This window comes from Scyliorhinus torazame, chromosome 3 (assembly GCF_047496885.1).
Source record: "Scyliorhinus torazame isolate Kashiwa2021f chromosome 3, sScyTor2.1, whole genome shotgun sequence".
NCBI classification, from domain to species: Eukaryota; Metazoa; Chordata; class Chondrichthyes; order Carcharhiniformes; family Scyliorhinidae; genus Scyliorhinus; species Scyliorhinus torazame.
Genome location: NC_092709.1, coordinates 197,645,137 through 197,670,822, shown reverse-complemented (window position 1 = coordinate 197,670,822; position 25,686 = coordinate 197,645,137). Strand labels below are relative to the sequence as shown.

The following is a 25,686-nucleotide window of genomic DNA, read 5'->3' as shown; positions in this document are numbered from 1 at the left end:
AGCACCAAAACAAAAAGAACATTCCCCAAACGCAGTAAACACAGTAAACATCCCCCCATGACAAACCCTCAATTTGAGTCCAACTTTTCAGTCCGTACAAAGCTCCATGCCTCATCAGGCGTTTCAAAATAGTGGTGCCGATCTTGGAACGTGACCCACAATCGCGCTGGCTGCAGCATGCAGCTCTGCTCTTTTTTGGCCCATCTCAGGACACACTCTCTGTCCGTAAAGCGGTGGAGCCTCACCACTACAGCCCTTGGCGGCTCGTTGGCTTTGGGTCTCCTTGCCAGGACCTGATGAGCCCCATCCAGCTCCAGGGGCCTCGGGAAACTCCCGCGCCCATCAGCGAATTGAGCATCGTGCTCATATATGCCCCGGCATCGGGCCTCTCCACTCCTTCAGGGAGACCCAGAATCCGAAGATTCTTCCACCTCGACCTATTCTTCACGTCCTCGAATCTTTCCGCCCACCTCTTGTGCAGCGCCTCGTGCGCCTCCACCTTCACCGCCAGGCCCAAGATCTCGCCCTCGTTCTCCGAGGCTTTTTGCCGCACCTCCCTGATCGCCGCCCATTGGGCCTTCTGGGTCTCCACAAGCTTCTCAATCGCCGCCTTCAGTGGCGCCAGCATTTCTGTCCTCAGCTCCTCAAAGCAGTGTTTAAGAAACTCCTGCTGCTCCTGCGACCACTGCGCCCACGCTGCTTGGTCTCCACCCGCCGCCATCTTGCTTTTCCTCCCTCGCACTTTTTGCTGCACCAGGATCACTTTTGTAACCGCTCCACTTCTGATCTAATCCATATACTGTTGGGGGGACCTTGCTGTCACCTTCCCACACTGGAAGCCGTCGAACAATTGCCATTGGGGCCCCTCTGAAGAGCCCAAAAGTCCCTTCCCGGCGGGAGCTGCCGAACGTGCGACCTACCTAGGCATAGCCGCAACCGGAAGTGCACAATCTATTAAAAGTTGAGGGTCAGGTGCACTCCATGATACACTTTGGGGTTCTCTAAATAATGCTATTACTGCAAATCTAAGCAAAATAAATGGTGCAGCAGGGAAGTATGAGGACTTCCAGGTTCATGGATCTGGCAGAGGAAGCCTTAGTGGAGGTAAAACGAGGTTATGCTTCCCTGGGGTGCCAGAAAGTCCTGAATGACCACCCTTAGAAAGGAATAGGAGCAAGTGGCAAGGAGCACAGAGTCTGACCTCAAGGACTTGGTAGCGATGTCACAGAAAGCCTAATGACTATTTGGGTAGTCAAAGCCAGTGAATGCATCTTCACATGACACCTCCTCCCCAAAGCATTACCTTGCAGCTAATGCATTACATCCCCATCACTCACCACCAGTTATGCTACTGACATTGTATGCACCTTAGAGGCAAATATAGATTTGGGACCTGTATGTGGTGTGGCAGCAGACCCGAATGGGCTGCAGCAAGGCCAGGGATAAATGATAGCTTGTGTGCCAGCTCACCAGAAGGCATGTTTGTAGTTGAGTTCTGCTCAGTGGACTCAGATGAGGGCTTCAATGAGTTGGCATAAAGGAAAATGCTGATGAAGATGCACACTGAAATTGATTGTTCTGTCACGGTCAAGGAACATGTAGTTGTCGGGCTCCAACTTAGCCGAGGGCATGGCATGAAGCTTCCCCTCCCTGCAGCCTCTACTCCATCACCCTGTTGTGTTGCAGTTCCAGAGGCACTGTGCCTGTAGCTCCCATCGCTTGTAGCCTTTGTGTGGACCAAACCTTCTGCCCTCCCTGTGAGGATATAGCAACATTCTCTACCAAATATAGCAATTAACCACAACATGTCATAATATACACCAGTATATCATGGTGCAGACACACGCTGATGGACACACAGTGGGACCAATCAACACACACAACACTGCAGCCAATCACCAGTTAGAGCACATGCACTATAAAGACAGGGGGCATCAGAGTTCCCACTCATTCGAGCTGCAGCTAGCTAGGAGGACAGAGCTCACAGCCTGCAGCACAGACATTCACCATGTGCTGAGTGCATCGACTGGTTAGGACAAGGCAAAGGCCTTTAGTTAAAGCTAGTATCATGTTAACCCACAGTCAGAGTATGTTACAACAGTTAATGATTCAATAGAATAGTGTTGCACTATATCAAGTGTTGGTGACCTGTATGTGTTCCACGGATCCAGAGCACCCAACACAACAAACACTACCAAAAATACTCCACAGTGCTTCCAGAGTCTTTACAATAAAAGCAGTTAGTTTAAATCAACGTACATGCAAACAAAATGTAGTAGTGGGATTCTCTTGCAGCTTTATGAATATTTTTTGGTGAGTGACAAGTGAATAAGTTGAATGGTGCAAGTTTGTAAATCATGCATCAAATCAACTGCTCTAGCTGCTTGACATCATGATCTGACCAGCTGGAAAACTTCTGGCACATGTAGAGCATGTCTGCTCGATTGTCTTCCCAATCTGCAGTGTGTATTGTTGCTGAAGCAGTACGCCCCATTCAAAAATCCTCCCGATTCCGTAGCACTGGCTCCAGTGTTAGAGTAGAGTCATAGAGGTCTACAGCACAGAAAAGGTAATTTGGCCCATCGCATCTGCACCCGTCAAAAGCAACCACCTAACTATTTCTAATCCCATTTTCCAGCACTTGGCCCATGGCCTTCTAGGCCTTGGCATCGCAAGAGCAAATGGTGCTATGGATCCAAATTTAATGCCCAAGCCTTGGTTATTGGCTAATGCTGAATGGACATGGCTATTGTTAATGCATATAAGAATCTTTTACTTATGCAGAATGTCTTATAACTCACGAAAGCCTGTGATACTTGAAGGTTATTGATTCATAGCTTTTAAAAAATAAATTTAGAGTACCCAATTCAGTTTTTCCAATTAAGGGGCAATTTAGTGTGGCCAATCCACCTACCCTGCACATCTTTGGGTTGTGGGGGGCGAAACCCACGGAAACACGGGAGAATGTGCAATCTCCACATGGACAGTGTCCCAGAGCCGGGATCACACCTGGGGCTTCTGCACGGTGAGACAGCAGTGCTAACCACTGTGCCACCGCGCTGCCCTTAGTTATTGGTTAGAAGTTAATATGGTATGGTTGGGCAATACGATAGCACAGTGGTTAGCACTGTTGCTTCACAGCGCTTGGGACCCAGGTACGGTTCCCGGCTCGGGTCACTGTCTGTGCGGAGTCTGCATGTTCTCCCCGTGTCTCCGGGTGCTCCGGTTTCCTCCCACAAGTCCCGAAAGATGTGCTTGTTAGGTGAATTAGACATTCTGAATTCTCCCTGAGTGTACCCGAACAGGTGCCGAAGTGTGGCGACTGGGCGATTTTCACAATAACTTCATTGCAGTATTAATGTAAGCCTACTTGTGACACAAATAAAGATTATTATTATTATTTTCAGCCCCAGCTCATCACTGGGCTAAAATTGGACCTCCGTCTTCATTTAGAGCTGCCTGGTTTGCATCTAAGGAAAATTGCCCATGAGATAAATGAATTTTGGGTCTCAGGCAGTGGCCCCAGATAAATTCCAAGTATAGGAGTTGGTCCAGGTAGTGGGGTTGGCGTTGGGGGGGCGGGGGGGGGGGGGGGGGGGGGGTGTTGTTTGCTTTTTGAGACTGCTGTGGCAGGGTGGAATGGGAAGTACCCTACATTCTTAACTCCACAAAACTTTTATGTCCCAACAACATTTGTGACTTACTTTTAGTTGGCAGCTGTTGGAGAACTCTAAAACCCCCAAATCTTCTCATCATGGACTAATTTCCCATAAAGTCCCACTGCTAACCTGTTTCACTTGTCCCTATTCTAAGCATGAAAGACAGGCGCAATGCAAAGCATTTCCATTCATATGGGTCATTAACTACCATGAAAGAACAAATGGAGCTCAGCAACATAAATGATTGATACAGCCTTTATTTCGCATTGAATGGCTTACCTGTTGCAAAAACTGCTTTCTTTGAAACCAGCTTGTACTCGACAATAGAAAACTGTGGCAGCTCAATCTTCTCTACTCCTGTGACTGCATAGTTACCACCTGTCCACTGAAATTCAATGTCATCTGTTGTGTACCCATCTACAAAATAAAGGAAATAATTGGTAAGGAATTATACTCCTTCAGCACAGTGGAAAGATTGCCCAAGTGCTTTGAAAAGCACCGGCTTTGAGAAATGAAGACCTCGCTTTTCAAAAATATCAGAATCACAATGAAGTGAAAGCTGCCATTAGCAATGCAGTCGTGCTTCATATTTCAAAGGTTAACCATTCCCAATTACTGTGGCTATTTACAGGATCCCTGTGCACGCGCCAGCAGTCATTCTGCAAGTAACTGACATAACAAGCACTCATATCGACATTTATCGGCCTTGCCGTGCCCGACCCGGGATGCGACAGGTCAGTTAAATCTCGCAAAAGGCCTCTCATGGGATTTACCGGCCTTGTCGCACCTTGCGAGGTGAAACGAGATTTCGCAAAGCATTGCGATCTGGTGTTGCAGCATTGAGGTCAGGACCTAGATTTGCATATTCAAGTCAGCAGTTAGTCTCACTTAAATATGTATACGCCAGATCTACCCAGCGCCTGGGACCTAACGGGCTTGCCTAGGAGATCCTGATAGCGCTCCGTTTAGCACAGGTTTCTCAAACGTGGACCTGGCATATCGGCGGAGTTCGTTAGTACAGGAACCAGGACTAAGAGCCGCATTCCTCCCCGAGGCCCAGAAATGATGCAGAGTCCCGTTTAATAGCGGGGTTGATCTTGGCGCTGCCTGTGCTGGGAAACAAACGGCTAAATGCGATCGATAGGGGAATTTGTTTAATTTTGTTAAATGGCGCTCCTTTTCTGTGCAGATCTGGAGAGAACCGGCAGAAGGCACTCGCAATTGAGTGAAGCAACACAAAATTCGTTCCATCATGTCCTACAATAATTTATAGCATAGTGACACGTCTGGGAGTACACAAGGTCAAAAACCATATTGTGAGCATTTATGTACTGTGAGCTAATGAATGTTTGGATTTAATAAAAGTTCACAAGCCTTGACAACTCATCCATCTGCAACTCACACTCTGCATTTGCTGTAATATTAATTGCAGTGAAAATGCTGTCACAGACATACCTTTTCTTCTGTCCCTATCCCCATTTTTCTGCTTTTGTAGGTATATGAAGATATGTTTGAATATACGAAATAGGAGCCATTCGGCCCCTCGAGCCTACTCTGCCATTCAATATAAACAAGTCTCATCTGTTTGCGTTTCTCCATTTACCCCCGATAACCTTTGATTCCTCGGCCAACAAGATATTTACCTCCACCTTAAAAATTTCAGTGACCTCGCCCCCACCGTCTCTTGAAGCAGAGATTCAAAGTCACACACTCTCTGAGAGAAAGAATTGCTCCTCAACTCTATCCTACAAGGGTAACCCCTAACTTTTAAATGGTGCCTCCTGCTTCTGAATGCACTCGCAAGAGGAAACACCTTTCAACTTCCACCTTGCCAAGAACATTCAGGATCTTATCTACTTCAATCAAGTCATCATTCACTCTTCGAAACCCAAGTAGAAACAAGTCTAGTCTTCCCAACCTTTTCTTATAAGACAACTCAGTCATTCCAGGTATCAATCTAGTAAATCTCCTCCGAACCTCCTCCAATGCATTTACATCCTTCTTGTACTTGCTGAAAGCCTGTTATATCACTAACATTTTCCAGGTCTGATGAAAGGTCATCAACCTGAAATGTTGGCCTGATTCAGTGGACTTAAGCTAAAGTCCGCTGTCGGGTGCATTTAGCGGGGTATTAGCTGCAGTGCTGAGAAACATCCCACTATCCAATGGCACTTTGCCATTTTTTTTAGACTTGGGGACTTTTTCCCTGCCAAAGCCTTACTTAGAGGGATTGCCTGCTAGCGAACTTGGGAAGGCTTCTTGCAGATAGGGGCGCCATTTTGTCCGGCAGACCTGATCTTCCCCACCCCCTTTCAGGCCCCCCCCCCACCTTTTTGACCACCTTCCCCCAATCTTGGGAAGCCCCCAGGAACCCCCCTCACACCTTCTCAACTTGGCAAGGCACCACAGGCCCGACCCCTGTCACTGCAAACCTGGCACCTGAGCACCCTGGCATTGCCAGCCTAACACCCTGGCAGTGCTCCTGGCATCCTGGAAGTGCCACCCGGATACCCTGCCAGTGTGCAAGGCTGGAAGTGCCAAAGTGCCCATGTGCCAGGATGAGTGCCAGGGTGCCAGCCTGCCCTGTTCTCGACCACCTGAAGGTCTCCAATGAAGATGGCTTCAAATGCTTCAGCCGTAGTCTTTAGCACTGATGTGCTGGTCTCTCCCATCATTGAGAATGGTGATGTTTATGCGGACTTCTCCTTAAGTTAATTGTTTAATTGTCCACCATCATTCAGCTTAGATTTCATCCTTTAGTTGTGGGATCACTTAACTCTGGCCAGCTAAGTGAGCAGCACGGTAGCATTGTGGATAGCACAGTTGCCTCAGGGTTCCAGGTTCGATTCCGGCTTGGGTCACTGTCTGTGCGGAGTCTGCACATCCTCCCCGTGTGTGCGTGTATTTCCTCCGGGTGCTCCGGTTTCCTCCCACAGTCCAAAGATGTGCAGGTTAGGTGGATTGGCCATGATAAATTGCCCTTAGTGTCCAAAATTGCCCTTAGTGTTGGGTGGGGTTTCTGGGTTATGGGGATAGGGTGGAGGTGTTGACCTTGGGTAGGGTGCATTTTCCAAGAGCTGGTGCAGACTCGATGGGCTGAATGGCCTCCTTCTGCACTGTAAATTCTATGATAGCATGATGCCTTTGCTGTTTATCATGCATGTAATCTTGTATTGTAACCTCACCAGGTTGACACCTCATTTAGGTAGCAAAGGGTTGATGTGTTGGGTAGGCTGGGTCGATGTGGACTGCACTTGATGCAGTGTAGCGAAAGACAGATCTCCAACACTTGATAAGATGCAACACGATTTTGTTTAACATCTAAACTATTATACATGTTCAACTGTGGGTTGACACCATGCTGACTTGACTGAAGACCTGATACTAGCCTAACCAGACTTACTAGCTACCACATGGTGTTTTCACTGGCCAGCTCACTAACTCTGACTGTCTCAGAGGCTGGGTCCCGAGAGAGCGGGAAAACTGGTGCCCTCTGGCTTTATAGTGGTCGTGTCCTGTCTGGTGATTGGCTGCTCTGTTCTGTGTGCTTACTGGTCATCCTGTGTGTCAATCACTGCCTGTCTGCACTCCATTATATACATAGATGTATATTATGACATCTCCCCCACTTTTTGTTTTCGTTTTGTATTGTGTGTGTTGAGATAATAAATATTAAGGTGCATGTGCGTGTGGATGTGTATATGTGCGTGACTATATACAGAATGTGCTAAAATGACCTTATGTACACAGGAAGGTGTCGCTAGTGCAGATATAGGGAAGATGAAACGGTAAAAACGATATATACAGAGGTCAAAACGATAAGGTAACACAGTTGTGCAAAGTTCAGTTTATAAGTTTAGTCTCTGCGGCGGGCGACGAATTCTGGTTGACCGCCTCAAGGATGGATCAGGGGCCGCCTGCACTTGGATAGGCGGGACCGCCACCAATGCGGTGGTCGCAGAGGTCAGCAGGATTGCTGGTAGATCAGTGGCCTCGTGGTAGGGCACGTCCGGAGGAAGCATTGTGTGAGGCGAGACATCAGGGTTGGGTGGCGGGCGAGGAACTCTGCGCAGTGCCCATCTGTTGTGTTCTAGGAAGGAGCCATCAGCCATGCGGATGAGGAACGATCTCAGGGCCACTTGCTTGACCACCACAGCTGTGGTGGACCAGCCACCGTCAGGCAACTGCACGCGAACACGATCAGTTGGGACCAACTCGGGGAGATCCGTGGCATGAGCGTCGTATGCTAATTTCTGTTGGGCCCAAGACTGCTGCATCTTTTGTATGACCTTGAGGTGGTCAAGGTCTGGAACATGGATGGCTGGAACCATGGTTCGCAGAGTGCGGTTCATGAGCATCTGCACGGGAGACAACCCAGTGGACAGCAGGGATGCTCTGTATGCCAGCAGCACCAGGTTGAAGTCGGAGCCTGAGTCTGCAGCCTTGCATAGTAAACTCTTGACGATATGGACCCCTTTTTCGGCCTTCCCGTTTCACTGCGGGCAGTGGGGGCTGGAGGTTACGTGACGAAAGTTGTATAGGCGGGCAAAATCAGACCATTCCTGGCTGTAAAAACAGGGACTGTTGTCACTCATCACCGTGAGCGGTATCCCATGCCTGGCAAACGTTTCTTTGCATGCTTTAATCACCGCCTTCGACGTGAGGTCGGACAGTTTCACCACTTCTGGGTAATTGGAGAAGTAGTCGACCAGGAGGACATAGTCACGCCCCTTGGCATGGAAAAGGTCGACACCGACTTTGGACCATGGGGAGGTCACTATCTCATGTTGCTGCAGAGTTTCTTTGGGTTGAGCTGGCTGATACTTCTGACATGTGGGGCAGTTGAGGAATGTGTTGGCAACGTCCTGGCTGATGCCCGGCCAATAGACTGCCTCTCGAGATCTGCGTTGACATTTCTCGACCCCCAGGTGACCCCCATGGAGTTGGCCGAGCACCATAGCTCGCATGCTCAGCGGAATCACAATCCTATCGAACTTCATGAGGATGCCGTCCACCACCGTCAGGTCATCCTTGACGTTGTAAAACTGGAGACACAGTCCCTTCTGCCAGCCATTCGTGAGGTGCTGCATCACACGCTGTAGCAGAGGATCCTTGGCCGTTTCCTCACGAATTTGGATGACCCTCTCATCAGTGGCCGGAAGGTTGGAGGCACACAATTGCACCTGCGCATCGAGTTGGAAGACAAAGTCAGTTTGTTCACACGGTGTGGTGATAGACCTGGAAAGGACATCTACAACAATGAGTTCTTTGCCTGGCGTGTAGACAAGTTCAAAGTCATAGCGGCGTAGCTTGAGAAGGATTCGTTGTAACCGAGGCGTCATGTCATTCAAATCTTTCTGGATTATGTGGACTAAGGGCCTGTTGTCCATCTCAACCGTGAATTTTGGGAGGCCATACACATAGACGTGAAATTTGTCGATTCCCGTTAGGAGGCCAAAGCATTCCTTTTCAATCTGAGCATACCATTGCTCAGTGGGCGTCATGGCTCTGGAAGCATATGCAACTGGGGCCCATGAGGAGGAGTCATCCCTTTGGAGGAGCACCGCCCCAATACCGCCCTGGCACGCGTCAGTGGATATTTTGGTCTCTTTCGTAGGGTTGAAGAACGCCAGAACCGGGGCTGTGGTGAGTTTTGCCCTCAGCTCACGCCATTCGTTCTCATGAGCAGGCAGTCACTGGAATTCCGTCGACTTTTTGACGAGATGGCGGAGGGCTGTGGTGTGTGCCGCCATGTTGAGAAAGAACTTCCCGAGGAAGTTGACCATCCCTAGAAAGCGGAAGACTGCCTTCTTGTCCTCTGGGGACTTCCTGGCGTTGATCGCCAAGACCTTGTCAGCATCTGGCCGCATGCCTTGCTGCGAGATGTGGTCACCAAGGAATTTGATTTCTGATTGACTGAATGAGTACTTGGCTCTGTTGAGTCGGAGGCCCTGCTCATGGATTCTGTGGAATACCTGCTTGAGGCGATCGATGTGTTCTTGAGTTGTGGACCAGATTATGACATCGTCAACATACATGCGCACCCCCTCGATACCCTCCATCATCTGTTCCATGATGCGGTGAAATACCTCTGAGGCAGAGATGATGGCAAAAGGCATCCGGTTGTAGCAGTAGCGACCGAACGGGGTATTGAATGTGCACAGCTTGCAACTGGATGCATCCAGCTGTATTTGCCAGAACCCCTTGGAGACGTCCAGCTTCATAAAGAATTTGGCATGAGCCATCTCGCTGGTCAATCTTCTCATTTTGGTATTGGGTAATGTTCCCTCATGAGGTTGCGGTTTAAATCCTGGGGGTCGATGCAGATTCGAAGCTCCCCTGACGGCTTCTTGACGCAGACCATGGAGCTGACCTAGTCCGTGGGTTCTGTGACCCTTGATATGATGCCCTGGTCCTGGAGGTCCTGTAACTGCTGCTTGAGGCGTCCTTGAGGGGTGCCGGCACCCGACGTGGTGCGTGGATCACAGGGGTGGCGTTTGGTTTGAGCAGGATTTTGTATCGGTATGGGAGTGTGCCCATTCCGTCGAACACGCTGTGGTACTGCGTGATGATGTCATCAATTTCAGTCTGGAAGTTCTCATCAGGTGAGGCCGTCGCCTGTGCGGATGACATGGTGTGGACTCGCTGAACCAAGTTCAGGAGTTTGCAGGCCCGAGCACCGAGCAGGGATGCTCTGTCAGGTCCCACGATCTCAAATCGCAGTGTCGCTTTAAATGACTGATTGGAAACTCCGAATTGGCATGAGCCACTGGCAGCTATGGCATTGCCATTGTAGTCAAGGAGCTGGCAGGCCGGTGGAAGAATGCTTGGTCTGACACGGATGGTGTCGAGATCGGATTTGGAGATGAGATTCGCCGATGCGCCGGTGTCCAGTTTGAACCGGATGCGAGCCTTGTTGACTGTGAGGACAGCACACCACTCATCATCGGGATCCATGCTGAGGATCGGGAGGTGCTTCGCTGTCTTGGAGAAAGGCAGCGCATGCTTTGTAATGATGCCCACCCGGTATGGAGATTTGAGGCACGCAGCATCAGGATCTGTTGGGCTGTCGGGGTCGGAGTCTGACATGGTCTGCTGTATTGAACGGACGCTTCTACGCCGCGGCTGGGATCGCTGGATGCTGGGCAGTGGAGCAGATCTGCAAAGGGCTGCGTAGTGGCCAAGCTTGCCACACTGTAGACACCGTCGTGATTTTGCCGGACATTGCCGCTTTAAATGGGCGGAGCCACAATTCGGACACGTCATGACACCAACGGCAGCGCGTTCCGTGCGCCATTGCGCATGCGCAGTGCGGTCGAACGACTTTTGCACCTGCGCAGTCTGGTTGTCGGTCTCGCCGTCCGCTCAGTTGTGGCGCGCATGCGAAGGGGCCTGGGAAAAGCACGCGGAATGGCCACTCTCGTCGATACATCTGTGCGATGGCCTGCACCCGTTCCGCCTCGTGGGAGGTTAGCTTTGCCGTTTCTGCCGCCCTGATGTGGGAGTACCGATTGTTAGCATGTTCGTGGAGAACACACATTTCAATGGCGATGGTGAGGGTGAGCTGCTTGACTTTCAGGAGCTGCTGGTGAAGGAAATTGGAGTGGACCCCGAAAACGATCTGATCCCGGATCATGGAATCAGTGGTCGAGTCATAGTTACATGACTGCGCGAGGATGCGGGGATGGGTCAGAAAGGATTGAAAAGGTTCATTCTTACCCTGAAGCCTCTGCTGGAAAACATACCATTCAAAGCTCTCATTCACCTCAATGTCGCAGTGGCTGCCGAACTTCAGTAGGACTGTTTTAAACTTTGTCTTGTCTTCACCTTCAGCGAATGTAAGGGAGTTGTAGATGTGGATGGCGTGGTCCCCGGCTGTGGAGTGGAATAGTGCGATATTCCTGGCGTCCGATGCAGTCTCGAGGTCGGTGGCTTCTAGATAGAGTTGGAACTTTTGTTTGAAGATCTTCCAATTTGCACCGAGGTTGCCGGCGATGCGGAGCTGCGGAGGAGAGCGGACGTTTTCCATGTCACCAGATGGCTGATGCTGGTCAACGCTGATTCACTCAAGGTAGGTCCGTCTGTTTGCTGGTCAATGCTGATTCACTCAAGGTAGGTCCGTCTGTTTGCTGGTCAACGCTGATTCACTTAAGGTAGGTCCGTCAATTTTCAGCATCACTCACTGGTACCATGATGTGCTGGGTAGGCTGGGTCGATGTGGACTGCACTTAATGCAGTGTAGTGAGAGACAGACCTCCAACACTTGATAAGATGCAACCCGATTATTATACATGTTCAATTGTGGGTTGACACTATGCTGACTTGACTGGAGACCTGATACTAGCTTAACTGGACTTACCAGCTACCACATGGTGTTTGCACTGGCTAGCTCACTAACTCTGACTGTCCCAGAGGCTGGGTCCCGAGAGAGCGGGAAAACTGGTGCCCTCTGGCTTTATAGTGATCGTGTCCTGTCTGGTGATTGACTGCTCTGTTCTGTGTGCTTACTGGCCATCCTGTGTGTCAATCACTGCCTGTCTGCACTCCATTATATACATAGATGTATATTATGACAAGGGTGATTTCTCATATCCAGGACAAGCAGCCTCAGTCTCAGCAACTCAGTGCACAGGTGCAGGCATGAGATGCATACAGCTGCGTTCCCATTCCCTCCAAAGTTGGACTCCATCTGGGCACGTAGATGGCCTGAGAGGAAAAGATTTGGGCAGCTGCTTCCATACAAGTACAGTGCACCTGAGGAGCATTACAGCTGTCTGGCACTCGGCTGACATTCAGTCTTGTGTGAGTTCATCCACCCAGTCTCAGCACCAATTTAGTCTCTTCCTGATTTTTTCTGCCAATTATGCTGAGGTAATTTTCTTTCATTTGGATCTTTGAGGCAACTTATGGTTAGATAGATTAGGCATGCTTTGTGTCAATTCGACTGAATGGTAAGCACAAATTTGTTCCTTCTTCTGTGATGAACAGCCTGAGGTTTGCTGTAATTTTATTATCTGCAGCTCTTATTTCAAATTCTCTCTTTGCCTCTGATTGCCCATTTAACGTCCTTCCAAAGCTTTTTTGTAATTTTGTCTGTGGGTCTCCTTTTTTTCTTGCATGCTTTTTTGAATCTAATTTCTCTTTCAAATTACTTTTCTGAGTCTGGTCATGGTTTTTGAGTTTACAATTACTAATCCTAACATTTCTCAGTAAGCCCTTGCAGCCCTTTTTTCTCTTCTGAGGTGTTGATGGAAGATTCCCTTAGTTTCCTGAGGAAGTATAGCCATTGTTGTGGAGTTCAAGCTAAATTTTGTCACACAGTCGTGTAGGGTGTAGAGTAGGGGGCTAAGTATGTACCCTTGCAGGGCCCCGGTATTGAGGACTATCGTGGAGGAAGTGTTGTTTATCCTTACTGATTGTGGTCTGTGGGTCAGAAAGTCGAAGATCCAGTTGCAGAGGGAGGAGCCATGTCCTAGGTTTTGGAGTTTTGATATGAGCCTGGCTGGGATTATGGTGTTGAAGGTGTAGCCAGTTAAAATGGCTAACTCCCGATTTAGAATGGCTAACCCCGATTTAAAATGGCGAATGGAAAAGGCTGATGGGAAAATCAGCCAACAGGTCTAAAACAAGCAGCTGCAGGTAAACTGTGTATTCACCTCTGGGAAGGCCAGACAAGATCGATACCTGCAGCCATCAGCACAACAAAACACCAGCCATCTGAATACTAATGAGCAATCCCCGGGAACAATGTGCAACAATTTAGACAAACAAAGCCAACCCAGACTTTTCGACGCCAACAGGAGCCTACACAAAGGGAGGTGAACGATCACCCCAAGACCGCCCATCGATCAAGGAATCGCTCCAGCATTGGAGAATATCGAACCAAGTGATTGGGACAAAGTCCAGAAAGAATATAAGAATAGAGTCCAAGTTCAAATCAACCCTTCTGCTACCCCTTCTGCACCCTCCTGCGACCCTTCTGCTAGCCTTCTGCAACAGCCGCTCAAATCGTAAGTCTTACTTCAACGCTCGCTACGAGATAGGCGCTCCTAGCTATCGATCTGTACCAGCATTTGAATCCCGCAGGTTCAGAACCCAAACGAAAGGCCATTCGTTTCCCTGACCTGGTGGGCCATTCCCAAGTTAAGTATTGGCCTGTTACTTGTAGGAAGTAGCTTAGATGTAGAATTTATGCATGAGTATTGATTACGGTATATAATAAATGTGCGTTAATTTAACTCTTACTAAGCGGTGTGTTGGATTATTGATCATTACTCGGACTTGCACCATGTGGCGGTATCAGAAAGATACCTGGCGACTCAAGAGCAAAGGTGATAGAACAGAGCAATTAAACTAAGGCTAAAGTTAGCAGCAACAAAGGCGGAGCTGTAGTCAATGAATAGGAGTCTGATATAGGGGTCCATGTTGTTGAGGTGCTCCAGCAATGAGTGTAGGGTCAGAGAGATAGCATCTGCTGTGGACCAATATGCGAATTGCAGTGGATCAAGGCATTCTGTGTTGATGTGTCTCATGACCAATCTCTCAAAGCATTTCATAATTATAGATGTTAAGGCCACCGGACGATAGTCGTTGAGGCACGTTGCCTGGTTCTTCTTTGGCACCGGTATGATGGTGGTCTTCTTAAAGCAGGGAACCTCGGAACGGAGTAGGGAGAGGTTGAAGATGTCCATGAACACACCCGCCAGTTGGTCTGCGCAGGATCTGAGTGCATGACTAGGGACTCCGTCTGGACCCATTGCTTTCTGAGGGTTCACATTCAAGAAGGCCGATCTGACTTCAGAAGCTGTGACAGTAGGTTTGGGTGTGTTTGAGGCTGCTGGGGCGGTTGACAATGGTTTGTTGGTTTCCTGCTCGAACCGAGCGTTGAATGCATTGAGTTCATCGGGGAGGGGTACACTTCTGCAATAGATTCTACTCGGCTTTGCTTTGTAGCCCGTTATGTTGTTTAAGCCTTGCCACAACCAATGTGAGTCTGTGTCGTTAGTCTGTGACTCTAGCTTAGTCTGGTATTGTTCCTTGATGTCTTTGTGGAGGTCGTACCTGGGTTTCTTGTATAGGTCAGGGTCGCCTGTCTTGAACGCCTCAGACCTGACCTTCAGTAGGGAGCGAATATCCCGATTAAACCATGAAGTTGGGTTTCCCCTGCATTTCGTGGGCAAGACATATCTACGAGGCATTCTATCTGGGTAGATGCCAATGCTTCAGCTGTTCTGGAACAGTTTGGCTAGGGGTGCAGCTAGTTCTGGAGAAGAAATGTTCAGTACTATTGCTGGAATGTTGTCAGTGCCCGTAATCTTTGCATTATCCAATGCCTTCAGCCATTTCTTGATACTAAGTCAAGTGAATCAAATTGGCTGAAGTTTGGCATCTGTGAGGCTGGGGACCTCAGAAAGACAGCGAGATGGATCATCCACTTGGCACTTCTGGCTGAAGATAGTTGAGAATGCTTTAGTCTTGTCTTGTGTAGTAATTAACTGGGCTCCTCCATCATTGAGGATGGGGATATTTGTGGAACCTCCTTTTCTTGTGACGTGTTTAATTGTCCACCACCATTCCCGACTGGATGTGGCAGGACTGCAGAGGTTAGATATTGCTGTAGGATCACTAAGCTCTATCACTTGCAGTTCCCGCAACTTGGCACGCAAGTAGTCATGTGTTGTAGCTTCATCAAGTTGACACCTCATTTTTACGTATGCCTGGTGCTGCTGCTGGCATGCTCTCCTGCGCTCTTCATTGGACTAGGATTGATCCCCTCGTTTGATAGAATGAGGGATATGCTGAGCCATGAGGTTAAAGGTTGTGGTTGAATACGGTTATGCGGATGGCCCACAGCGTCCCATGGATGCCCAATTTTGAGTTGCTAGGTATGTTTGAAATCTCTCCCACCTATCATGGTGGTAGTGCCACACAACATGATGGAGGGACTTCAATTGTACAAGGATTGTTTGGTGGCCACTCCAACCAATACAGATGCATGTGACAGGTGGTTTGGTCAGGACAAGGTCAAGTAGGTTTCTCTCGTGTTTTCCCTCAATACCTTCTGCAGATCCAATCTGGCAGCTATGTCCTTTCAGGCTTGGTCAATAGTGGTTCTACCGAGCCACTCTTGGTGATGCACATTGAAGTTTCCCCCCCAGAGTACATTCTGTGCCCTTGCCACCCTCAGTGCTACTTCCAAGTGGTGTTCAACATAGCGGGGTACTGATTCATCAGCTGAGTTGGGGGTGGGGCAGTGGTGAGTGAGGTCGGTGGTAATAAGCAAGAGGCTTCCTTGCCTATGTTTGACCTGATGGTATGAGACTTAATGGTGTCTGGAGTTAATGTTGCGGAGACCCAGGGCAACTCGCTCTCGACTATACCGCCACCTCTGGTACTTCACAGCCATTGAAGTACTTTAGAAGTGTTGCAATGTAGGCAAGCACAGCAGGAAATTGGCAAGGTTCCACAAACAACATTGTTTAATGGTCAGCTAATCTGTGTTGGTAATTTTCTTTGAAGGGCAAATATTGGGCAGGAACTGAGAACACTCCCTGTATTTTTCAAATAGTAGGATGGTACATTTTACTTCCACTTAGAGGGCAGCTGGAACCTCCATTTAACATCTCATCTAAAGAATGGCACTTTCAACAATGGAGTGCTTGTACTCAAATGCTGGTCTTCAGCAGTGCTTAAACATAAATCATGTAGATCTCTATGAGCGCAGACCTACCATCACTTCTATTTTCTGTTTGCTTGCAGGGTCACTTAATAATATGAACTGGTAGTATCTTGAGCTGAATAATATGGTCGCGCGCCGACATCATGTTCCACAGCTGGAAGTTGGCGACCTTCCACCGTCGTGACCTGCCATCGCAGAACGCCCTTATTTGCACACTGATTACATCTGTGCATGAATGAATGTTTGTGCCATCAGAGCAATTCTAGAAGGGGAAAAGCTGCCCCCAGATTCAATAAGGCCATCCTCAGTGTCCTCCTGCATGCAGGTCATGGAACACATTGGCAAGAGATGGAAACCCAGCCAGACTCATGCTGCACGGTGACCGACGAGGTCAACAGTGTTGATGTGGTGAGAAGGACATGGTTCCAATGCAACAAAAGGCTCAGTGCCCCCATGGGTCGGCCAGGGGGTGTGTACGACATCAGTATGAGCAATCTTGCTCTATCTAGTGTGATATAGGCCTCATTAGCAAATGCAGGAAGTAATTAAGGTTAGCTCCTCATGAAAAGTAGCACGATTCTACAAGGCAACAGCCATTGTGCATGTCAAGCAATGGTCTAATTATCTGACGGTGGTTGGCAGGATCACCTTATGACGCATGAGCATTCGCTCCAGGTTGGCAAGCACTAGTCTATAAATGGGTTGGATGCATACCATATGATAGTTTGAAATTTATGATCATGTACAGGTGGGGTATACCCATCATTGAAGTCCTGACTGCTTATGAGAAGCAAAAGTTGGCCCTGCTGGAGTCCCACTCATCCAGGAGTATAGTCAGTGGCGAGTTTGCAGGGAGTTCTGGTTTTGATGAGATGGTCAAAGTATCAGACTGGTTAATTAGAGGTGATGGTCCAAAAAGGTTAGGAGGGGTTATTGGGTTAGGGGGATAGGGTGGAAGTGAGGACTTAAATGGGTTGGTGCAGACTCGATGGGACGAATGGTCTCATTCTGCACTGTATGTTCTATGTCTACCTCCATACCATCTGAATCTGTAAAGTCAGAGACCAGGGGAGAGAAGCGTTAACATGTAACTATTACTGGAAATACATCTGAGTAAAGACTTGGGGAGAGGTGTAGTATTAGGGTGTTTGAAACTGTGATGCACGATCAATGATCACTAAAGCGAGGTTGTAGTCCAACTGAAGGCTAGAGCTAGATGTTTCCCCCAGCAGCTCAGGTACAGAATGAAGGCTGCTGGGGCGGCACTGGTTCTTATACCCAGCCTAGCAGGGCGGAGCTGTCATACATTCTAACCGGGGTTTACCGGGCGAATATGGTGTCCTTTTAGCAGCTCTATTGCTGCATCGAAGTCTTCCGCTTCCTCGATGAGGGTGTTAATCTCCGTGCTCACCCTTGAGGGCAGGAGGTGCAGTTTCTGCTCTCCCATGGGTGCGTTTTCGGCCGTCCCGAGATACCCTTTAAAGCACGCCAGCCAGTGCTTAAAGATTGCTGCTGAGATCGCCGCGTGGGGGCTAAGTTGCAGACACTCCGGCTTGATTCGGAGCTCCATCCTTTCTTCTTAAAAAAAAACTAGCTTATTAAATTGATGCACGATCAATGACCACTAAAGCGAGGTTGTAGTCCAACTGAAGGCTTTAATAAGCTAGATGTTTCCCCCAGCAGCTCAGGTACAGAATGAAGGCTGCTGGGGCGGCACTGGTTCTTATAACCCGCCTAGCAGGGCGGAGCTGTCATACATTCTAACCAATAGAAAGCATACAGTTTCCACCAATGGTGCTTTAGCCTATCAGGTACCGTAATACCTATAATACCACAAACTGTAAGGGGAAATGTGTGACAGGGGAAACGGTGCCACTTAGATTATAATGTAGAGAGTCACATGGGAGGAGTAGAGCGTAGCAGTGAGTCAACATGGAGATAGCACTTAGTCAGGACTGTATCCTATATTATGGACGGGATTTCCGTTCCGCCGCACCAGATCCCGCGCCTCCGGGATTCTCCATCTCGCCAGCCGGCCAATGGGGTTTCCCATTGTGGGCAGCCTCACGCCGTCGGGAAATCCCCAGGCTGCCGGTGCAACGGAGAATCCAGCCCTCAATGTTTATAGTTATGTGTTACTAATAAACAGTTATTGTTCAACCATAAAAGCCTTTCGACACCTTTAACCTTTATGACACAACATACAAACTTACAGCTGTGGGAGGGAAATCTAGTTCTGGTATCCACATTCTGGCCAGAATATTAATTTGGGCCCTAGCCTTTGCTGTATTATTTATTCAGGCACTTTTTAATGTCACGTGGAGTGAATGGAAAGGCTGAATGTGCTCATCTATGGTGATAGGAACCCTGGGAAAAGACCAACTAGATTTACCCACTTGGCACTTTTGGCTGAAGGCACTTGCCAACACTATTGTCTCTTGTACAGATATCATCCTTTATTGGAATTCACAGCAGTGCTGCAGCGCTCTTCAATTTTATTTTAATTGTGTTTTAAATTCATACAAGTCCTGCAGTGCAGACATAAACTGTAATTTTGGTGGGTTTCTATTTTCACACAGTAAGTGCTACAAAGGCAGTATTTGAGATTGTGTACTGCTGAGTGAACTCCTGTTGAGCTTTACGAGGTTATCAGCAAGCCCCGGAAATTATATGGTGCATTGTCAATGGTGAACACTTAAGTCAGTGAGTTTTCAGATCGGTTTAAGAAACTTTGGGAAGATTGATATGGAACAAAAGTGGAGTTGATTTTAAAATAGTGTCAAAAATTGCAAGTCTAGTCTGACCTGCTTTTACTATAATTTTTCACAATTTGTGGAGTCAGATCAGTATAAGGGGTGATCCTTTTCCACTCCTGCCACTAGAGTGCAGGCCGCCACCGTGCGCATGCGCGGCCTCGGAATCGGAAATGCTGAGGGCCCTATCGGCAGCTAGAGCTGCGAGCTCTACGCTGCCTCCCTGCTAGCCCCCAGAAAAACGAGGAATCGGTGGCCGTTTTACGCCAGTTTTCCTGGCATAAAAGACCACTGACTTCACGCCGGCGTGGGGACTTAGTCTCCAAAATGGAGAATCTAGCCCATGGTATATTAAAACAAACTTTATTAGGAACACAGCATTAAAATGTCTTTAACATCACATAAGAAAATAGCTTACAATTATCCCTTAAACAATGCTAATCAATACAGTGACACAATAACCCTTAACTGCTATCTTTATTTCCACTCAAACAACAAAACCATTTCCGGTCCCAATCCACTTTTAAAAAGTTAGCAATCAGGAATACTTGCTGTATAGAGATGTCTTGGATTCTCTATTTGAGAAAGAGATCTTTTTAGACTGCTTGAAAGAAAGAGTCCTGGCATCCTGTCAGAATAATGCAGAATCTTAGCTAGAAACAGCACCTCAAACAGTACCACACTCCTTCAGTACTTCACAGAAGTGCCAGTTTAGAGTAGATGCTCAAGTCTCTGGAGTAGGTCTTGAACTTATTACCATGACTCAGAGATAAAAGTGCAAGCTATCACTGAGCCATGGCTGAAGCGTCCAGAGTAATCCATGTAAATAAAACTTCAATCAGTTTATTGTCTTTATCAACCAAAGTTAATTGCCTCCCAAATAATTCAATAGATTGGTGATGCATTTGAATTTTTGCTGATTATTCTTGACAGATTATTCTTGATGGCTCCCCAGTGATCCGATGAATGTCAAAGACATTTTGTCATAATTCTCAAAACATTTCCCCCGCTACTGAAATTAGGCAAACTGATCTGTAATTTTTAGGTTCCCATTTCTATATCTTTACAAACATTAGGATAATATTCACCATCCTCTAGTCCTCATTTACATCTTCTGTAATGAACGGCGACAGCACAGTGATTAGCGCTGTTGCTTCACGGCGCCAGGTCCCAGGTTTTAAGAGATGGACACAGGACGGGCGAACACTGGTTCGATTGCTGGCTTGGGTCACTGTCTGTGCGGAGTCTGCACATTCTTCCTGCGTCTGCGTGCGTTTCCTCCAGGTGCTCTGGTTTCCTCCCACAAGTCCCTAAAGACGTGCCGTTAGGTCATTTGGACATTCTGAATTCTTCCTCTGTGTACCCGAACAGGCGCCGGAATGTGGCGACTAGGGGATTTTCACGGTAACTTCATTGCAGTGTTAATATAAGCCTACTTGTGACAATAAATTATTATTCATTCAGTTGCAATAGTGATGGAATTTGCGGGCAAAACGTCAGTGAGAAAGAGACCATAATTGGAAAGGGAAAGCGAATAAAGGAAACAGATCATTCCAGTTGCTAAGGAAACTAAAACTGAAATTGGAAACCCAAGTTTATGGTTGAAACTACATAAAAGGAGAGAGAGCCATCAGAGCCCTGTAGAAGTTGATGACAACATTGGTGCAGTACAGGCAGGCCAAAGAAGACAGAGACGCAATGACGGAGCTGAGAATAAGCAAATACACTGTTGCTGCAACTGTTTCAGTTACTTGAAGATAACATTGGTGGACCTAAGCCATCCACACTGAGTTGAGGAGATTCTCTGACGTGTGAAATTTCTGGCAAAGACTGTACCTATGAAACTCGGGTTGGTTGTATATTGCTGTCAGGTGGGGATCAGGCGATATCCTTGAAGAACCACACATGAGCCCTCTAGCTAACTGAGCTAACCAGCCCACATAAATAGCATTAGTGTATACATTAGATGTAAAGTAAAGGTAAAGTCGCCCCAGATGACCACAGGTTGCTTTCCCCTTTGAGGGGGAGAGCTGACTGGTGGAAATTTAACCTGAGGATCACCACACCTTAGATGAGGGGCACGGTTTAGATGGAAGGGGGCGCTCTTCATGATTAATGTACTGGCCTGCTCAAAGGCAGATGGTAAGCAAAACTATTGATTTTATTAAATTATTCCTTTTACAATCATAATTTTTAGCTGAATGTTCAATTAAAAATAAATATATGGTAGGAAGTTAATTTCCTCTTAAGAAAGTCAACTGTACGACAAAATGTTTATTATTATTATATTTTCTTAAGGCGATATTTCTGTGTTGTTTCTTATGGATGAGTATTGATTTTCCATTAACAAACTAAAATCATTGCTTTTGCAGTAAGTCCATATTTAAGAAATTTATGTAACATTCAAGAACATCACTGTTTAAAAATGAAGTAAGCCGCTTGCTTTTTTGGTGGCGGCTCTGGTAGATCCAGTTGCCATGGTGAACGCAGCACTATCAACATTATCAGTGAACTTGCAGCAAACACAAGCTGGAGGAAATGACACAATTTATTCTGTATTTTTGTGATTCTATTCAACATATAATTGTTTTTTTGACAGGAAATATATAAGCAGTTCTATTAAAAAAATTGTGATGGTTACATTGGTCAATGGCAGCAGCAGCTCGGGGGTGGGGGTGGGGTTTACTTTATTATTGTTTATGTTATTTACACTGGAACGGTCTGAGGGGGTGTATACACCTGTTGTGTTAAGTCGGGGTGTCAATGTCAATTTATTATTTAGGTACTGGGGGGGAGGGGTTTGGGGGGTTGCTTTTTTAGATTATGTTTTGTACTTAACCCTGTTGGGTTCTTTTTTCTTTCTCATTTTGTTATTGATATTTTATGAAAACCTTTAATAAAAATTATTTTTTTTAAAAATAGAGACCCTCTACATTTTTCTTGTAATTCTTTCCCTCTGAAGTCTGGTTTGGAGGGGAGAGATCCACTTTGCATAACTTAATATCAGTGCATGAGTGGCTTGCCAGAAGGTGTGATTGAATCCATGAGAGATGGTCATCCAAGTGTGATGGTAGTTTGGCTTGATCCAAGTCAGAATCATTTTTCTCACTCCCCTCCCCAACCATCAAACAAGCTAGACAAAATGAGCACATTTATCTTGAGATCAAGGTCAAGAATAATATTTGGAGCTTGTCGACGGGATTTTCCGTCAGAAACTATGTGCTGATGCCGGGACTGAATCAGTGGTGTTCTGCGACAGGAAAATTGGCGCCCTTCCCAGATCAATCCAGCGACAATTAAAGGGTTAGCACTGCAATATGACCGACTCCAATGGAAAATAGTATCTGATTCACCAGATTCCGGATTGACACTCGAGAGGTGACAAGCTGCAGCCGCATAGAACCACCCCAATCCCGTTAGATAAGGGATGTTACGGGGTGTTTCTAATATGCTGGATGCTGTTCCTTTTTGTAAACATGGTGAACTCATCACTCGTGAAGGGTGTCCCATTGTCCATCACCAGGACTTCAGGGATCCTAGGGGATCTGAATGAGCACCTGAGCTTTCCTGCACTGGTTGTGGATGTCGTCGAGGCCACCTCGAGTGGGTGTCCACGAGGATCAGGAACGTGGACCCCATGAACGGCCCTGCAAAGTCTGCATGCAGTTGACCCATGGGCATCTCGACCATTCCCATGGATGACGGGAGGCTTCCGGCAGGAGCTTGTGATGCTCTTGGCACACCAAGCAGCTCTCAATGTCCTCATCGATGCCAGGCCACCAGACATAACTAGGGGTCAGCATCTTCATCTTAGAGGCGCCCGGGGGACCACTGTATAGGTTCTTCAGCAGGGTCTCCTGACCCTGTGGTGGGATGACTATGCACCCCATAATATGACACCGTCCTCCAAGCTGAGCTCAGAGCTTCTGGGCAAAAGGTGTCGAACTACAGGAGGGGCCCCTGCATTCTGCAGCTCAAAAGCATGTGGAACGGTTTCGCCAGTCTTGGAACCTGCCTCGTTCATGCTTGCACCTGAATAGCTGTCACTGGCAAGGTATCCATAAAATTAAGAGTTGCAATCACTTCTGCCGCCACTGGTGGGAATGGGGAACTCATGAGCAATGGTTAATGACAGAGAATGTGGCATGGGCAATCTGCGTACCCAGGCGGTGTTGAAGCAGCCAACTCTGAATTCAGGCTGTTGCAATGGATGGAATTCCTTTAGCTTCCCCAAAAAGACCGAGCAGGGGCTTGTGGTCAGTCACAATAGAGAAGTGCCTCCCGTAAACATATTGGTAGAACTTCTTGACTCCAAATATTACCGCTAAGCATTCCTTCTCAATTATCATCAATATCGTTGTTCTGCCAAGTCCTTGCAGGAATAACAATGGGGCTTTCCGTGCCGTCATCCCATCTGTAGGCAGCACTGCCCCAATGCCTTCGGAGGAGGCATCACATGTTAGGATTAGTGGCTGAATGATCATGGTAAGGGAGGAGCAGTGTGGATGACAGACTCTCTTTTACTCTGGTGAATGCTTTGCCTTGCGAGACACCTAGAACTACTTCTGGTCTTTCTTCAACAGTATGTGGAGTGGAGCCAATAGGGTGGACAGGTTGGCTTTTGAGTGTGGAACTGGAAAGCAATAGTACTCAGGCACAGGACCCATACAGAATTGTATGGACCTAAGAAGCCGGAGGGACCGTAAACAGCAGAAGAAGTGGTCGAGTAAGGGCACAGTGGAGGCTGTGAGAGAGACCAGCATGGCTGGTGTTCAGGGCAAGGTGCCGACAGCCCAGCCCACAATGGAGCAGCTGCTGCAGACGATGCAGGAGGGCTTTTTGGCTCTGAAGCGTGACAACTTGGAGCCGCTACAGAAGTCGATTGACCGGATGGGAAAAAGGCTAGATGATCAGGCTGAGAAGCTCCAGCAGTTGGAGAAGTCAGTGGAGGAGCAGGCTGACTTTAAAACGGTGGCGGATGTGGAGACTCGGAGGCTGAGGGACCAGCAAAAAGTGCTTCTGGAAAGGCTGGAGGACCTGGACAACAGATCTCGCCAGCAGAACGTGAGAATCGTGGGCCTCCTGGAGGGGGCAGAGGGGCTGCACACTGCCGCATATGTGGAGGGTATATTTCAGAAGTTGCCGGGGAACGAGGTGTTCCCGCGCGCGCCGGTGGTAGACAGGGCACACAGAGTGTAGGTGAGGCAGCCACGATGAGGGGGTCCCCCACGAGCAATGGTGGTACGCTTTCACAGGTACCTGGACAAGGAGCGGGTGCTGCAATGGGCAAAGAGCACACAAAGCTGTACTTGGGACAATACCACCCTGCGTGTGTACCAAGATTTGAGCGCTGAGGTGGCCAGGAGTAGAGGAGGCTACAGGCAGGTGAAGGAGATACTGTATAAAAACAAGGTGAAATTCGGGCTGATTATTCCGGCCGACTGTGGGTTACATATGAGGGTCAGCACCACTATTTTGAGGAACCCGAAGAGGCGATGGACTTCGTTAAGAAGCAAGGGCTGGCCCTGAGCTGAGGACGTTTGGACTCATGTTAGAACTTTTAAGTATATGTGGTGTCTCTCCCGTTTTGAAAAGTGCCTGCATGTTTGGGTCGGTTTTTATCGTTTATTTTTTCAACCTTTTTAGTGGGTTGGAGGGTGGTAGGGAGGTGGGTTTTTTTTGCGTGCTTTTTGTGTGGTTTACCTGAATGTTTCCTGTTTGGGCTCTTTGATTAGTTGGCGTTTGGTTGGGGGGAAAATAATAAAGAAAACAGTTAAAAGGATTGAAAATGGATGCTTCAGGGGACCTTTGTGCAATCTTTTTCTGTGTCTGTATGGGAAGGACTGAGAGTGCCTGTTATTTCTTATCTCGTTTTTTCTTGTTTAACTTGAATTGTGCTATTGTGGGAGTTGTTTATGACTTGTATAGAGTGTTTGCTTAAGTAGGACTGATCTGGGGAAGTGATATGGGTGGGTCGGGTGAGGGGTGACTGGGAACAATGGGTGGGAGACGTGCTGGCGCCGAGGCTGGGAGCCCCAGGCTAGCTGAGTGCAGCTAGTCAACGGTAGCTGAGGTGGGGGGTGTGCATATAGTTAGATTAGAGCAGGGGTTAGGCGATAGGAGGGTGTGGCTGGGGTGGAGGGGGGGGGGGGGAGTCGTTCTGCTGATGGGGATGGAATCTGGGCATGGCAACAGTGAGGAGGTCATGGGTGGAGCCGGTCAGGAGGCGGGCCAGATGAAGCGCGACACATGGCTGGGGGGCTGGCCAAGGAAAGGGGATGGCTGATCGGCAAAGGGGGGGGGAGGGAGTGCCCCCCAACCAGGCTGAACACCTGGAATGTTAGAGGGTTAAACGGGCCAGTGAAAAGGGCGCATGTGTTTGCGCATCTGCGGGTTCTGAAGGCGGACATAGTCATGCTGCATGAGACGCACCTGAAAGTGGCAAACCAGGTTAGGTTAAGGAAGGGCTGGGTCAGTCAGGTCTTTCATTCGGGGCTTGATTCTAAGACGAGGGGGGCTGCGATCCTGATTAATAAAAGGGTACAATTTGAGGCAGAGGGCACAGTTGTGGATGGGGGTGGCAGGTTTGTCATGG

At 48.0% G+C, this 25,686-nt stretch overlaps 1 protein-coding gene across 3 annotated transcripts in view; it reads right to left on the bottom strand.

Moving 5' to 3' along the window:
- The window catches only part of LOC140408879 (gamma-aminobutyric acid receptor subunit beta-1-like), a 609,207-nt gene that overhangs the window by 89,827 nt on the left and 493,694 nt on the right, over positions 1 to 25,686 (bottom strand). For all 3 annotated transcript variants that reach the window (XM_072496707.1, XM_072496708.1, XM_072496709.1), the window contains exon 6: positions 3,939 to 4,076. In XM_072496707.1, the coding sequence (XP_072352808.1) occupies positions 3,939 to 4,076 (138 nt within the window). The remainder of the gene's footprint in view (positions 1 to 3,938; positions 4,077 to 25,686) is intronic.